The following is a 15,039-nucleotide window of genomic DNA, read 5'->3' on the forward strand; positions in this document are numbered from 1 at the left end:
AATCCTCACCAGAGGATGTGTTTTATTGATTTTAGGGAGAGAGGAAGGGAAAGAGAGATGCACACAGACATTGATGTGAGAGAAAAACATCGATCAGTTGGCTCCTATATGCATCTGGACCTAGGATTGAACCCACAACCTAGGTATGTGTCCTGACTGGGGATCGAACCTACAACCTTTTGGTGCATGGGATGATGCTCCAACCAGCTGAGCCACCTGGTCAGGCATGCACAATGTTTTCAGGGTTCATCAAGGTTGTAGTATGTATCAATATTTCATTACTTTTTTGAGTACATTCTATTGTATGACCAAACCATATTTTCTTTATCAGTTTTTTCTTCGATAGAAGTTTGGGTTGTTTCACCATTTGGCTATTATGAGCAATACTGCTATAAACATTCATTTAGCTCTGGCTGGTGTAGCTCAGTAGATTGAGCATGGGGTATGAACCAAAGGGTGCTGGTTGATTCCTAGTCAGGGCACATGTCTGGTTTGCAGGCCAGGTCCCCAGTATGGGGTATGCAGGAGGCAACCACACATTGATATTTCTCTCCCTCTCTCCTTCTCTTCTCTCTCTAAAAAATAAATAAATAAAATACTTAAACATTCATTTACAAATTTTTTTTGTAGAGGACCAGAAATTATAATGTGAAAGAATGGTACAGTAATTACCTGAATACTTATGACCTTTTTGAACATTTAATGTTTGTTCTATTTGCTTTAAAGGTATATAGTTGTATTTTTGCCCAACCAACTATATTCTAGACATTGAAATGCCCCACTCTATTAGTTTTTCAGCATGCTTTCCCTTAAAAATTTCTCTATGTGACTATCATACTGATATCACACCTAAAATATTAACTATAATTCTATATCTTTTAAGTTTCCTCAGCTGTCTAACCATTATGACACTTAAAAATTACTTTCTGTATAATATACACTTTATATTCAGTTTCCCCAGTTGCCCAGTAATGTGTAAAAGAAATTACTAGGTTTGGTAAATGTAATATGGATAGGCATTGGAATAAGTGAATACAAAATGTAGGAATAATACATCCAAGATGGGACAGTGTAGGTCATATTTGAGTTCAGGCAGGCCAGAAGTCATGGTAGGACTTAGGAAGAAAAGGATGAACACAACTGAAATAGGTATATGTGGGGAGGACTCTGGTGGGGAAAGATCGTAGACCACAGAGCAAGGCTAAGAGTAGATGCTAGCAGAGAAGTAGAACATTTTCACTGCATTGTTTGATGAAGGAAAAAGACCTTAAGTAGAAGATTGCTTTTGATGATAGATTTATTTTGAAAGCTTTTGGCATATTTGGTTGGTACTGTGTTCTCACTTTAGCTTGGTAAGGGCCTTTCGTACTCTTGTCCAACTTAATTTAGGCCCTGTGAACCATGAAATGGTCCTCTTGTCCATTCAGAGGGCATATTTGTGTCTGCTTAAGAAGTCAGTTGGACTTCTTAGAGGTGTTCAGGTAAGTTCTTTGGCAGTAACCCTCTCCTCCAACATTGGACGTTTGACTCTTGGGATTCCTTTTATTTCCCTAAGCTGGGGGACCTTAACATTATTTTTATACTTTTTGTAGAGAAACAACTTTTTGCTCCCTCTTACACTTTATATGTTACTTCTTACTTGGAGTAATTTTCTTTTAAATTGTTTTTTAAAATTACATTTCGGCATATTTTTAAAAGTACAGGGAATAATATAAATACCTGCATACTGAATACTCTTTTGACCAATCTTTGTAATATTGGATTGGCCAAAAAGTTTGTTATTTTTCCATAGGATAGCTCTAGTAGTGCTTAGTTGTCTTTAACTTCATTCAAAACAATTTTGTTAGATTATATCATGACTGTGTTATATCTATGTGCATTTAAAAAGAACTTACCACTCTGGCTGGTGTAGCTCAGTGGATTGAGCCCTGGCTGCAAACCAAAGGGTCGCCAGTTTGATTCCCAGTCAGGGCACATGCCTGGGTTGTGGACCCAGGTCCCCAGTGGGGGCCACGTGAGAGGCAACTACACACTGATGTTTCCCTCCCTCTCTCTCTCTAAAAATAAATAAATAAAGTCTTAAAAAAAAAAGAAAGACCCATCTAAGCCACTTGAACTCAGACTTTAATACCCTGTATATACTTAAAACAAAAACAAAAACAAAAACTTACCAAAATTGGTGAACTTTTGTGTAGCCATTTTAATATTGAAGGTGGAAGAAAACATGCAATATTTTTGACACATTATGCTTATTTTTTAAAGAAAGGTAAAAAGGCAACTGAAATGCAAAAAAGGTTTGTGCAGTGTATGGAGAAGGTACTGTGACTGACTGAACATGTTAGAAGTGGTTTGTGAAGTGTGGTGCTGGAGATTTCTCGATGGACAATGCTCCATGGTTGGGTAGGCCAGTTGAAGTAGATAGAGATCAAATTGAGACATTAATTGAGAACAATCAATTTTCTACCATACAAGTGATAGCCGACATACTCAAAATATCTAAATCGATAAAGTTATTGGTGAAAATGAAAAATGTGTCTTTTACTTTATGGAAAAAACCATATGGACTTTTTTGGTCTGTTTAATATTTGCTGTAGAAAAACAAAAACATACAAATGTTGTTAACCCTTGGGTTATCTGCCTTTCCTGGACCCTGTTCTTCTTGAATTTGCAGAGGTAACCACTATCCTGAATCTTAGTCTATTCTGATGTATGTTTATAAAAATAATTTTACTTTATGTAGGGATCTAACAATACACAGTATTGTTCTGCCATTCTAAAGTTGATGAATAATATTTTTCTTATCTCCAGAATGTCCTTCATACATGTTTATTTTTGAACCAGGATCCAGGGAGGGGTCCCTCATTCCATTTGGGTGTTTTTGTCTACCTAACTTTTATTCTAGAATAATGCCCCTACTCTTTTTTTTATAAGACATTGATAGAAATTTTTAACAATTATTGTTTTTAACAATCATTGCATGTTTAGATTTACCAACATTTTACTAAGGTTTTTTTTTTCTTAATCCATATTACTTCTTTTGTTCTACTTTTTTCTTGAGAAGTATATCTAGAAATATGTCTTTTACTTTTAGGGGAGGACCCTAAATAGTAAAATCTTTTTGTTTTTCTTTTTTAAAAATATTTTTTATTTATTGATTTTTAGAGAGAGAGGGGAACATTGTTTTGCTGTTCCACTTATTTATGTGTTCATGGTTGATTCTTAATATGTGCCCTGACCAGAGATCGAACTCTCAACCTTGGCATATTGGGATGACACTTAAACCAACTGAGCTACTTGGCCAGGGCCTAAAATTAAAATTTCTTAGTCTTTTTTGGAAGATGTCTTTTATTTTCACTTACTTCTGAATGAGAGTTGGAATGGATATAGGATTTTAGGTAGTTATTTTTCCTTAGGACTTTGATGATATGATCTCATTGCTTTCTGCCTTCTGTTGTTTCTGAGGCATTTTGTCTTGGTCTAATTGCCATTGATTTATATATATAGGTAGTTAATTTTTGATGTATGGCTTTATACATCAAAGACTTAAGACTTTATTTTTGTCTTATGCAGGTTCATTGAGATGTGTCTAAATATAGATTTGTATTTTGCCTGTTTGGGACTTGTGTGTACTTATTTAATGTGAGGGCTCATATCTTTAGTTTTGAAAACTTACTCGATAATATTGTTCTAATGTTGTTCCTTTCATTCTTTTGACCCTTTCCTTTTGTAAGTCCTATTGCCGGGACTTCTAATTCTGTCCTTCATATATCTTTTTTTAAAGTATATTTTATTGATTATGCTATTACAGTTGTCCCATCCCCCCCCCCACTTATTCCCTTTCTCTCTGCATACCACCTACCACTCACATTACCCCCCTTCAGTACATGTCCATGGGTTGTACATATAAGTTCTTTGGCTTCTCCATTTCCTATACTATTTTTAACCTTCCCCTGTCCATTTTCTACCTACCATTTATGCTATTTATTCCCCGTACCTTTTCCTCCTCTCTCCCACTCACATTCCCTCACCGATAACCCTTTATGTGATCTCCGTTTCTGTGATTCTGTTCCTGTTCTAGTTGGTTGCTTAGTTTGTTTTTGTTTTTGTTTTAGGTTTGGTTGTTAACAGTTGTGAGTTTGTTGTCATTTTACTGTTTGTATTTTTTATCTTCTTAGATAAGGTCCATTAACATTTTGTATAATGAGGTTTTGGTGATGATGAACTCCTTTACTTGACCTTATCTGGAAGCACTTTATCTGCCCTTCCATTCTAAATAATAGCTTTGCTGGATAGAGCAATCTTGGATGTAGGTCCTTGCTTTTCATGACTTTGAATATTTCTTTCCAGCCTCTTGTTTACTGCAGGGTTTCTTTTGAGAAATCAGCTGATAGTCTTCTGGAAACTCCTTTGTAGGTAACTGTCTCCTTTTCTCTTGCTGCTTTTCAGATTCTCTTCTTATCTTTAATCTTGGGTAATGTAATTATGATGAGCTCTTCCTCTTCTTCTGACACCCCTATGATTCGGATGTTGGAATGTTTAAAGTTGTCATGGAGATTCCTAAGCCTCTTATATTTTTGAATTCTTGTTTCTTCATTCTGTTCTGCCTGAATGTTTATTTCTTCCTTCTGGTCTAAATCATTGATTTTAGTCCTTGTTTCCTTCTTGTCACTCTTGGTCCCCTGTATATTTTCCTCTATTTCACTTTTCATAGCCTTTATTTCTTCTTCTATTTTGAAACCATTCTCAACCAATTCTGTGAGCATCCTGATTTCCAGTGTTTGGAACTGTGCATCAGATAAGTTGGCTATCTCTTGATCACTTAGTTGTATTATTATTTTTGGGGGGGAGCTTTGATGTGTTCTTTCATTTGGGCCATCTTTTGGCCTCGGTGCACCTGTTATGTAGTGAGGGGCCTTAGGTATTTACCAGGGTGGGACAGTCCACCTGGCTGTGTTGTGGCTTATGTGGAGGAGGGGTCCAAGGCAGAACAGTGCTGCTTGCTCAGCTCTCTGCCGGCTTTCAGTCACTCCTGCTGCTACCCACTAGCAAATTGGGACCTTTTGGTGCTGATTCCCAGGTGGGTAGGTTTGTGTATGATCTGGGACCCTGTGGGTCTCTCCAATGAACTCCTGTGAGGCTGTGAAATTCTCCTGCCGCCTCAACCCTCACTGCTTTTTTCAGTGAGAGGTTTTGAGGCTTTATTTCTTTGTGGTGGAACCCTGGGTTGCATGGTCTGTCTTGCTCCCCAGTTGTTTCTCCCAGTTTATCCACACTCAAACGTGGGACTCCCTGGTCTGCCAGCCCGCTGCCTTGCAAGGAGTCCTCTCTGCTCAGTTGCCTGTCTCAGCCCCTCCTACTGGGCTGGATAGATGTTTATTCTTTAGCTCCTTGGTTGTAGGACTTCCATACAGTTTGATTTTCTTTCAGTTCTGGTTGTTTTGTTTTTAAATTTGTTGTTGTCCTTCTTATGGTTGTGCAAGGAGGCATAGTGTGCCTATGTATGCCTCCATCTTGGCCAGAAGTCTGTCCTTCATATATCTTAATGTAACCTCTTTGTAACTGCGTTGCATTATGGGTATTTTGGATTTCCCTTATGGTTCAGTAGTTGAGGTGTTGCTTTAGTCAAGTTTAATTTTCTTTTTGGTCTGTCCATTTAGTATTTAATTTTCATGAATGTACTTTCCATTTGCTTTTTTTTTTTTTTTTGCCAAAACTGCCTGTGTTTCATGGTGTCAATGTATTGTATAATGACTCCTTTTTTTCCCTGATCATTTAATACTGATTATGCCCTGCTCAGGTAGCTCAGTTGATTAGAGCAGTGTCCTGATACACTGAGGTTGAGGGTTTAATGTCTGGTCAGGGCACATACAGGAAATCAACCAATTGATGCATTAATATGTGGAACAACAAATCGATGTTTCTCTGTTATTCTCTCTCTCTTCCTCTTCTCTCTCAAATCAGTACATAAAAATTTAAAAAGTACTGATTTTATCCTTGTCAATTTTTGTAATCTCTGTGTTTCAGGTTCTTTTGCTCCTGTATTTTCTGCCTGCTAATATTCATGGTGGTTTTCTTTCTATTATTATCTCAATATCAGTGGGTCTCCCCACCTCTGGAGGAGTCATTGGGACCTGAATTGTAGAAGGGTCTCTACAGGGTTCCACATGTTTTCTTTGACCTAGACCAATTAATTCCTTTGGTTTGGGATTCCTACAAGTATCCAGTGTATTTGGATGTCACACCTCCTTTTGAGTAGGCTAGGTTTTAAACTTCCTTCCTTTTTCTTTCCATTCCTTCTTCCCTCTTCCACTCTTGCGGGACTCCAGATAGACAGCAAGCTTCTCTGATATTGCCCTGTTCCAGTTGGCAGGATTTTTATAATCCCCTTTTTAGGGGCTGGGCCGCCTTTACAGTGTGCTGCCTTATGACACTCTCAGATCCCACCCAGCCTGAGTGACCTGAGATGATGTTTCTTGTTACCAAGTAGGCGTTAGGTCTCCGCTGGTCAGTCCCTGGAGCCTGCCTCATGGAGCCTTCGTTTCTCAGTGTGAGCTTACCGTGCTGATCATGCTTTCTGTCTTTGGTTCCGGCATATGATGATTTTTGTTTTTCTTTAGGACATTCCTTTTTCCCCCCTTATATTTTATTTAGCAGTTGTAGTGTATTTATGGTGGAAGTCAGTATCTACTTCATCTTGGTTTGCCCTGTAGTGGTGAGTTCAGTTTTGTTTTCCCCCCTCAATGCCCTATTTTGTCTGTCCCCTCCTTTGCTATCTCACATCTTAAGGGCTGTAGGTTACTTTTTGTCATTTGTTGCCTATAATCGTGTTCTGACTAGCACTACTCTGCCTCCAGTGGCTCTCAGTGGTCTTTCTGTTGTGTAAATATGATCCTTTTCATCTCTAAGTAAAATAAATGTCCATGTATTCACCCTCCTATCACCTGTTACTTTTCAGGAAAAAAGAAAGTAAAAAGCTCTGGATGCCTTTTTACTTAGCAACTTCTACCCTATGTACTTTCTTACGTACCAGAACAAATGTGTGCCAACTGTTCCTACCACCATCAGATGGTGTTTATAGTTGGTGCATAATCATTTTGGTTTATAATTGTCTACTAAGTTTGTGATGTATTTGTATTTGTTGGAATATTTTATAAATCTCAGTAATTCCATCATAATTAGTAGCAACAAAAGCATAGTACTCAAAATGTTATAAGGCAGCATACCATTATGATGGATTAAAAGGAAAACTTTATATAGTATACATTGGCTTCTTATATAGTAATACTTTGGACACATGTATCAATGGTCTTTCAGAAGCTCACATGTTGAAAAGAAGAGGAGCCCCTGGAATATTACCCTATGTAACCTAGCAATGGCTTTCCTCATCAGTTTCATTTCATACCATGCTTACCCTAGATGTTACTGCATGCTCCTGCATAACCAGACTTGTTTCTTATTCTCTTAATATTTGCATGCCTTCTTCATGTTTCCCTAGTCTGGGTCAGATGCTTTTCTGCCTCATTGCATTCTGTATATAACAATGTCATGATACTATAGCAAAATACCACAATTATGTACTCAGCAATAGTCTTTTCTTTTTTTTTACATTTTATTTATTTATAGAGAAAGGGGAAAGGAGGGAGAAAAAGGGGGAGAGAAACATCAGTGTGTGGTTGTCTCTCACACACCCACTACTGGGGACTTGGCCTGCAACCCAGGCACGTGCCCTGACTGGGAATTGAACTGGTGACCCTTTGACTCGCAGGCTGGTGCTCATCCCACTGAACCACACCAGCCAGGGTGTCACCAGTAGTTTTTCCTACACTAACTCCTCGTAGGCAGGTCTGCATCTTTCTTCCATTGTTAATACAGTAGTGCCACATAGTTCTTCAATGATATGTTGAAGAATAAGTACCTGGGCTGACTAATGTCATAGATATTGGGCTGGAATACGCCAAGAACTATTATCTTTTTGGTTTTGTTCGTTTATATGGTAATTGTATGATCTGTGTACTTAAACATGAAGCATGGCTATGTAATGCTGGAGAAATATGGACTGTCCCATTTGGAAACAGGATGACCTATCAATCTTTTAAGAAAGGCTATTAATAGATATTCTTGGTTACTATCCAACCTATCACTTTATACTTAACAATTGAATAATTGTATTTTCCTTTTAACATTCATATTATTTTTATTTTTGTGTTTTCTACCGTTTAGAAGTTGTATAGTTTCAAGAGATCCCTGAATATTAGAATATAAAAACATAATTAAAGAGTAATTAATTTTTTTATTCCTTTAGATACACCTAAGCAGCAAAACCAGGAAAATGATTGCAGAAGAACCAGTAATGAATTGGAAACTGTATATGATTTAACCAACAGGTAAAACAAAACGGATTTTCATACTGATTTTTTTCTTTATTGTTTTTAGTCCCATCTTTAGCCAGTTTCCATGCTTTTCTACTGTGGAATAGTCCATAATTTTCTTCTCTGAGTCAGACAGTATTTTTCCACTGCACATCTACATTTTCATGAGAGCCAACATTTCTGATACATGGACTTCTTTCCCCCTTCTTTTCTATGTCAAAATGTTGGAATTTATGGGAATCATCTAATTTTTGAAGAAAACATATGGAAATCTTCCAAGAGAAGTTTGGGGATTTTTGTCTTTTTGTGTCTATAAGTTTATTTGAAACCACTTGTAGCTATTGACTAAATCCAAAAGTAGGGACCTTTGAGATTATCTGCTTGGTAAGATTTCGGCCTGTATTCTGCAGTGTCCTCTGGTGCTGTGGACTGAACCTAATTCAGCCTAGTGGCAGTGCATCCTTTCCCACGTCAAACTGAGCAGCTTGCTCTTTTATCTGTATTATATATTGGGGTTTTTACTTGCTATTTGATAAAAAGAGTTCCATTCTTTATAAAAAACAAAAGCCTGATTCAATCAAAGCCTAAAATTTAACATGTGAAAAAATGGAACCTATTTAATTTGTTATAACTTTCTTCAGAAGTATTCTTACTTTCTTTATTGCCTGTTTTCTCTGTTATCCCATTTTGGCTCTTGAAACTGATTCTGGAATATATAAGCAAAAATCTTTGAGCTAAATATATGTAACCCACTTAGGGAATATAGTTGTTTTTTATCAAAATCAAGCATTATTAAGTAGCAATCAAATACAGATATATTGAACATATTTTTTTTTCTGATTACTCTTTGCTCTAAATAGGTGTCTTTCAGTCCATATTGCTCCATTAGTGAGACACAGATATGGAAACAACAATTCTTAGGAAAATTTTAAAAGGAAATTCTAAATTCCAAATGAATTGAAGCCCTCTTTATTATACTTTAAATTATACAATTTACTCTTAGTAAATTGAAACACCATAACAAGGGTCAGACTTATATAGTAGTTCCCCCTTACTGGTAGTTTCAGTTACCTGCAGTCATGTTCCAAAAATATCAAATGGAAAATTCCAGAAGTAAATAAATCATAATTTAAAATCACTTGCCATTTTGAGTAGTGAGATGAAATCTAGAGTTGTTCTGCTTGGTCTCGCCTGGGATGTGAATTGGCTGTTCATCCAGTGTATCCGTGTTGTGTATGCTACTCAGCCATTAGTAGCTGTCTCGGATATCAGAGCAACTGTTGTGGTATCACAGTTCTTGTATTCAAATGGCCCTTATTTCACTTAATAATGGCCCCAAGTGTAAGAGTAGTAGTGATACTGGCAATTCGGATATGTGAACGTTGTCATGTGCTTTCTCTAAGTGAAAAGATATATATATATATGTATGTATATATATGTGTATATATATGTATGTATATATATGTGTATATATATGTATATATATATATAAAATATACCTTGTATGTAAACATAGTATGTACAGGGTTCCGGTCTATCTGTAGTTTTAGGCATCCACTGGGGGTCTTTACATCCCCCGTGGATAAGATGGGGGGTACTACTGTATGTGACATTGAACTGTTGGTAGTTTCTTCTGCAGTAATATTCTGGTTCACAGGAGATCAGGACTACCTGTGGAAGAATTATATTTTTATTTTTAGGCCTGGGTGGGATGTTGAGTTTGAGTACATAGAAACATAATGAAATTCTCTGTGAAGACCTTTTATTGAAGAAACAGTAAACTTGTTGGACTTGTGCATTTTACCCCCTTATTACAATTGTTTTTAAAGCATGCTAGTTGGGGGGGAGTTGGTGCTTCCCAATTTTAATCATGTTTTTGGTTTATCTTCCCATGGGAGAGCACATTAAATATTTTGATTGAAGTCTCTTGCTGAATTAAAGGTTGATGTAATTAGTTGAGTAGTTCATAAGTCAGATTTTATTTATGAACTCTATTGAACCTCAGGATTCTTTCCAAAGTAGAATTTTGTACTAAGATGTACTATCAGAACTGTACAGGAGCCAGACACAGCCTCCTCACCCCTCCTTTAATCCAAATCAAATCAATTCTCTTAATATGGGAAAAAGAAATTGTATTTTGATTTCCACATTTGTCCTCTTTCAAGTGCCTGGATCTTCTAGTTATCTTTAGATATTTTAATTATAGATTGGGATTTTGAAAGGAGGTAGGGGAAGGCATTTGGTGATGAGGGATAAATGCTTAATGGGATATAAAAGAATATTACTACTTGATAGCAGAAGACAGTATTGTTATTGGGATGTGGAAATACACTTGTTCCTCAGAATTCTTTACTGTAAATGGTATTTTGTAATAAAACATTTAATTAGTGTAATGTTTAATGTGGGTAGACTGTCGTTAAAGTAATACCTTTTTTATTATTATACTAAATATTTTATTGGTATCATATCGATATCAATGTACTTAATTGGGAAATTCAGATGTGGATATGATCAATACCACTGTTCAATTAAAAATCTGAAATGAATGTAGTTTTTAGAATAAGAGTGTTATTAGCACTTTCTCATGGAGTTGTCATTCACAGGTACTAAAATATAGTGTTCTCCTTAAATCTCATGGCTGGTTTTATTCAGTGATTTGTTGGAGGCTTCACCATACTTAAAACCAGAATTCAGTGACTGATGATGCCTTTGGTGTACACTGTGGACACTAACTTTCTTTGCCCTGGTTTTTGGAAGGGAGGGTTTTATGATATTTCTAGTGGTGGTGGTGCAATTCTTCTAACCTCTACAGTTTCTTCTTTACTGCTTCTCTTTAAAAATTTTTTTATTTATTTAATTTTTGTTTAAGTACAGTTTTCTGTCTTTTACTTCCATCCCAGCCCACCACCCCAGCCCTTCCCACCTCCCTCCCATTTCTACCCCCTTTAGTTTTTTCCATGTGTCCTTCATACTGGTTCCTGTGAACCCTTCCCTTTTTCCCCTGGAATTCCCTCCCCTCCCCCCTCTGGTCCCTGTCAGCCTGTTCTCTATTTCAGCGTCTTTGGTTATATTTTTCTTGCTTGTTTGTTTTGTTGTTTAGGTTAGGGCAGTGCGATCTTGCATGACTGTCAACTAAACATCCTTAGTCTTAGAAATTGAATTCTACACTCTGGCTAGTGTGGCTCAAATTGGTTTGGAGTGTTATCTTGTAGACCCAAAGGTTGTGGGTTCAGTCCTCAGTTGGGGCAAACATGGGAGGCAGGGAGGCAGCTGATTGATGTTTCTCACATTGGTGTTTCTCTCTCTCTCTCCCCCTTCCCTTCCTCTTTTGCTAAAAGCAGTGGAAAAATGTCTTCAGGTGAGGATTAAAAAAAACTCAAGGAACTTGAATTCTATGAATTCCAATATTATAGCTTTCTCTTTTTAGAATTCTATTTATTATTTCTGTCTTTTTTATAGATATTATAATGAGAGCAAATGAAAATGAAAATGTAGTAGCTAAAATTTCTAAGAAATCACTCATCAGGTTATTTTAAGTTCTCTTTTTAGGCTTTCTTATAGTCATAAATTTAGTTCTAATCAAAGCATGCATATGGCCTTATATTCTAAAGCACAAAATTTTAGCATAAATATAGGGTTTTTTATAGCACTTATGTATGTTTATTTAACATTATATTACCAATTTTCCCTTATAATGGCTTTGTAACATTTTATTATTTTTAGACTTACATTCTCAAAAATTTTTACTACTATAAAAAGCATGCCACATTTTTTTTCCCTTTTGGAAGTGCTCTTTCCTTAGGATAAATTCCTATAATGGGATCAACACCCCCCCTTTTTTTTAAAGTTTAAATTATTTTAGTGTTGTTCAATTATAGTTGTCTGCATTTACCCCACCACCACTGCTCCCCACCCCAGCCAGACCCACCTCCCTCCCTTGCTTCCACCCTCCCCCTTGGTTTTGTCCATGTGTCCTTTATAGTAGTTCCTGAAAACCCTTCCCTCTCTGTCCCCTCCTGTGTCCCCTCCTGCATCCCTTCTGGCTCTTGTTAGATTGTTCTTAATTTCAATGACTCTGGTTACATTTTGTTTGCTTTTTCTTTTGTTGATTAGGTTCCAGTTAAAGGTGAGATCATATGGTATTTGTCCCTCAACTGCCTGGCTTATCTCACTTAGCATAATGCTCTCCAGTTCCATCCATGCTGTTGCAACACCCTTTTGATCTGTTACAGTGCTAGACTTTCATGGGCCACAGTTTTAGCATGGCAAGTAGATAGAGAGTAAGTACTGAGCCAGGACTGCTTTAACGATGTGTTAAATTGAGATATAAGGGTTAATTGCATGTTATCAATTCAGAAATGATAGAGAAGATACAGAATATATTTCCATTTTTCTCTGTTATGAGACTCTGCACGAATGATTGAAATAGAAAAATTTGATGGCATTTGTAGACCCTCATCCTCAAATGACATTTATTCACCGATGATTAGTCAGTCTGTCAATCATTTGCACATATGTATTGCACTACCAAAGTACCAGGTACTGTGTTGGCTCCTGAGAATAGCCTTTGTAAAGATGTAGTCTTTTCTTCAAGGAGCCTGACCCTCTTGTGATGGCATCTTAGTTGCCTTGGTGCATACATTGCTGGCTCTGTTTCACAGGACTTTTGATCATTTTAATGTTGAGTTGTTTTTTTAAGTTAAGGTAAAATTGCATTAGATAGTTTTTTTGCTTTTGCTATCTAAATTATATCCTGTTGAGGTGAAGCTGAAGCTTGAGCAATTTCAGTGATTTTTAATTGTTTGGAAGGTAGATAATCCCAAGAAGGGCATATTTGAAAAAAGCATATATGCTGTTTTACAAAATATTTGGAAAGCTGTTTTTATACTTCTGGCTATGAACAGAAAGTAAAACAGTGACTTGGTTGATGTTGAAAAGTGATCTCTGGTAATTCTATCTTTCATTTAACCTTGAATAGAAGAACTTTTGACCACAAGCAAACCCAGTCCATGATTGAATTTGAAATGTTTTTTCAAAATGAAGATAAATGGTTAAAGTTATCATTGCTTTAAAGGTTCAGAAATTTAATGACTTATTTTATAATTATAATGAAAAGGTGCATAAGTTTTTTATGTTCGTTTAAGGGGTAAGAGAATCTAAGATTAAGGAATACTATATATAGAATGCAGCAAACTGAAATTGAATAACCTTATTGTAAGTGTAATGTATTTGCTGTAGAGCAAAATTCAGCATAAGAGATACTGATTTTAGACATGAAATACCAACAGAATGTTAAAGGAAAGTTTCTGCTACAATGAAATTCTGTGATCTGAAGACTGAGGACATTGTAATAATGCTATTCTAATTAATTTAATTTTCTATTTGTTCTTGCCTCATACTCAAGTTTTAAGTGTTCATCTGGTAATTTAACCCTTGTAAAAAAATGCTGTTGAGTTAAAATATATAGCAGGTAAGATTTCCAGCCAAGATGGAGGTACAGGGAGACATACTGTGCCTTCTGGCACAACCAAAATTAAGGACAACAAAAATTTAGAAACAAAAAAAACCAACCAGAACTGACAGAAAATTGAACTGTACAGAACTCCAACAACCATTCATCTAGACTGGTAGGAGGGGTGGAGTTGGCGGCTTGTGGAGAGGGGTCGCAGCAGGAAAAAGCAGTGGCTGGTGGACCTGGGTGTGCATGTAGCAGTTGGCAGATCCCAGGCGCAGGGTGGCAATGAGCAGACCCCGTGAGGCACGCAAGGTGGCTGGCTGACCGTGGTCACACATTCTCACGCAGATAAACCATGCAGAATTGGGCAGTGAGACAGACTGTGCAACCAGAGCCCCAGCGATGGGAAATAAAGCCTAAAAGCACCAATTGAAAACACTTGTGGGGGTTGAGATGGGGGGAGAGACTCCAAGCCTCACAGGAGAGTTTGTTGGAGAGACCCACAGAGTCCTAGAATGTATACAGGCCCACCCACCTGGGAACCAGCACCAGAAGGGCCCAATTTGCTTGTGGGAAGCAGCAGAAGGGACTGAAATCTGAGAGAGAGCAGAGCAAGTGCCATTGTTCCCTCTAACCCCACCCCAAATACAGCATCACAACCCAGCTACTGGGTTGCCCCGCCCTGCTGAACACCTAAGGCTCGGTCCCTGGCTACATAACAGGCATGACTAGACCCTCTAAAATATGGCCAAATGGAAGAACAGATCAAAACCCCAGAGCCAATACATCTAAGTAACCAAGAGATAGACAACCTATCAGATGCACAGTTCAAAGCACTGGTGATCAGGATGCTCACAGAATTGGTTGATTTTGGTTGCAAATTAGATTAAAAAATGAAGGCTACACTAAGTAAAATGAAGGAAAATATACAGGGAACCAATAGTGATTGGAAGAAAACTAAGACTTAAATCAATGGAGTGGACCAGAAGGAAGAAAGAAACAACCAAACAGAAAAGAAGGAGGAAACAAGAATTCACAAAAATGAGAGGCTTAGGAACCTCCAGGACATCTTTAAACGTTCCAACATCCGGATTATAGGGGTACCAGAAGGAGAAGAGGAAGAGCAACAAGTGGAAAAATTATTTGAGTAAATAATAAAGGAGAACTCCAATCTGGTAAAGGAAATAGACTTCCAGGAAGCTCAGAGAGTCCCAA

At 37.2% G+C, this 15,039-nt stretch overlaps 1 protein-coding gene across 2 annotated transcripts in view; it reads left to right on the top strand.

Moving 5' to 3' along the window:
* The window catches only part of HAUS6 (HAUS augmin like complex subunit 6), a 46,110-nt gene that overhangs the window by 21,018 nt on the left and 10,053 nt on the right, over positions 1 to 15,039 (top strand). For both annotated transcript variants that reach the window (XM_037061909.1, XM_037061910.1), the window contains exon 12: positions 8,303 to 8,384. In XM_037061909.1, the coding sequence (XP_036917804.1) occupies positions 8,303 to 8,384 (82 nt within the window). The remainder of the gene's footprint in view (positions 1 to 8,302; positions 8,385 to 15,039) is intronic.

Source organism: Sturnira hondurensis, unplaced genomic scaffold (assembly GCF_014824575.4).
Source record: "Sturnira hondurensis isolate 20B ecotype Veracruz unplaced genomic scaffold, ASM1482457v3 Scaffold0013559, whole genome shotgun sequence".
Taxonomy (NCBI): domain Eukaryota; kingdom Metazoa; phylum Chordata; class Mammalia; order Chiroptera; family Phyllostomidae; genus Sturnira; species Sturnira hondurensis.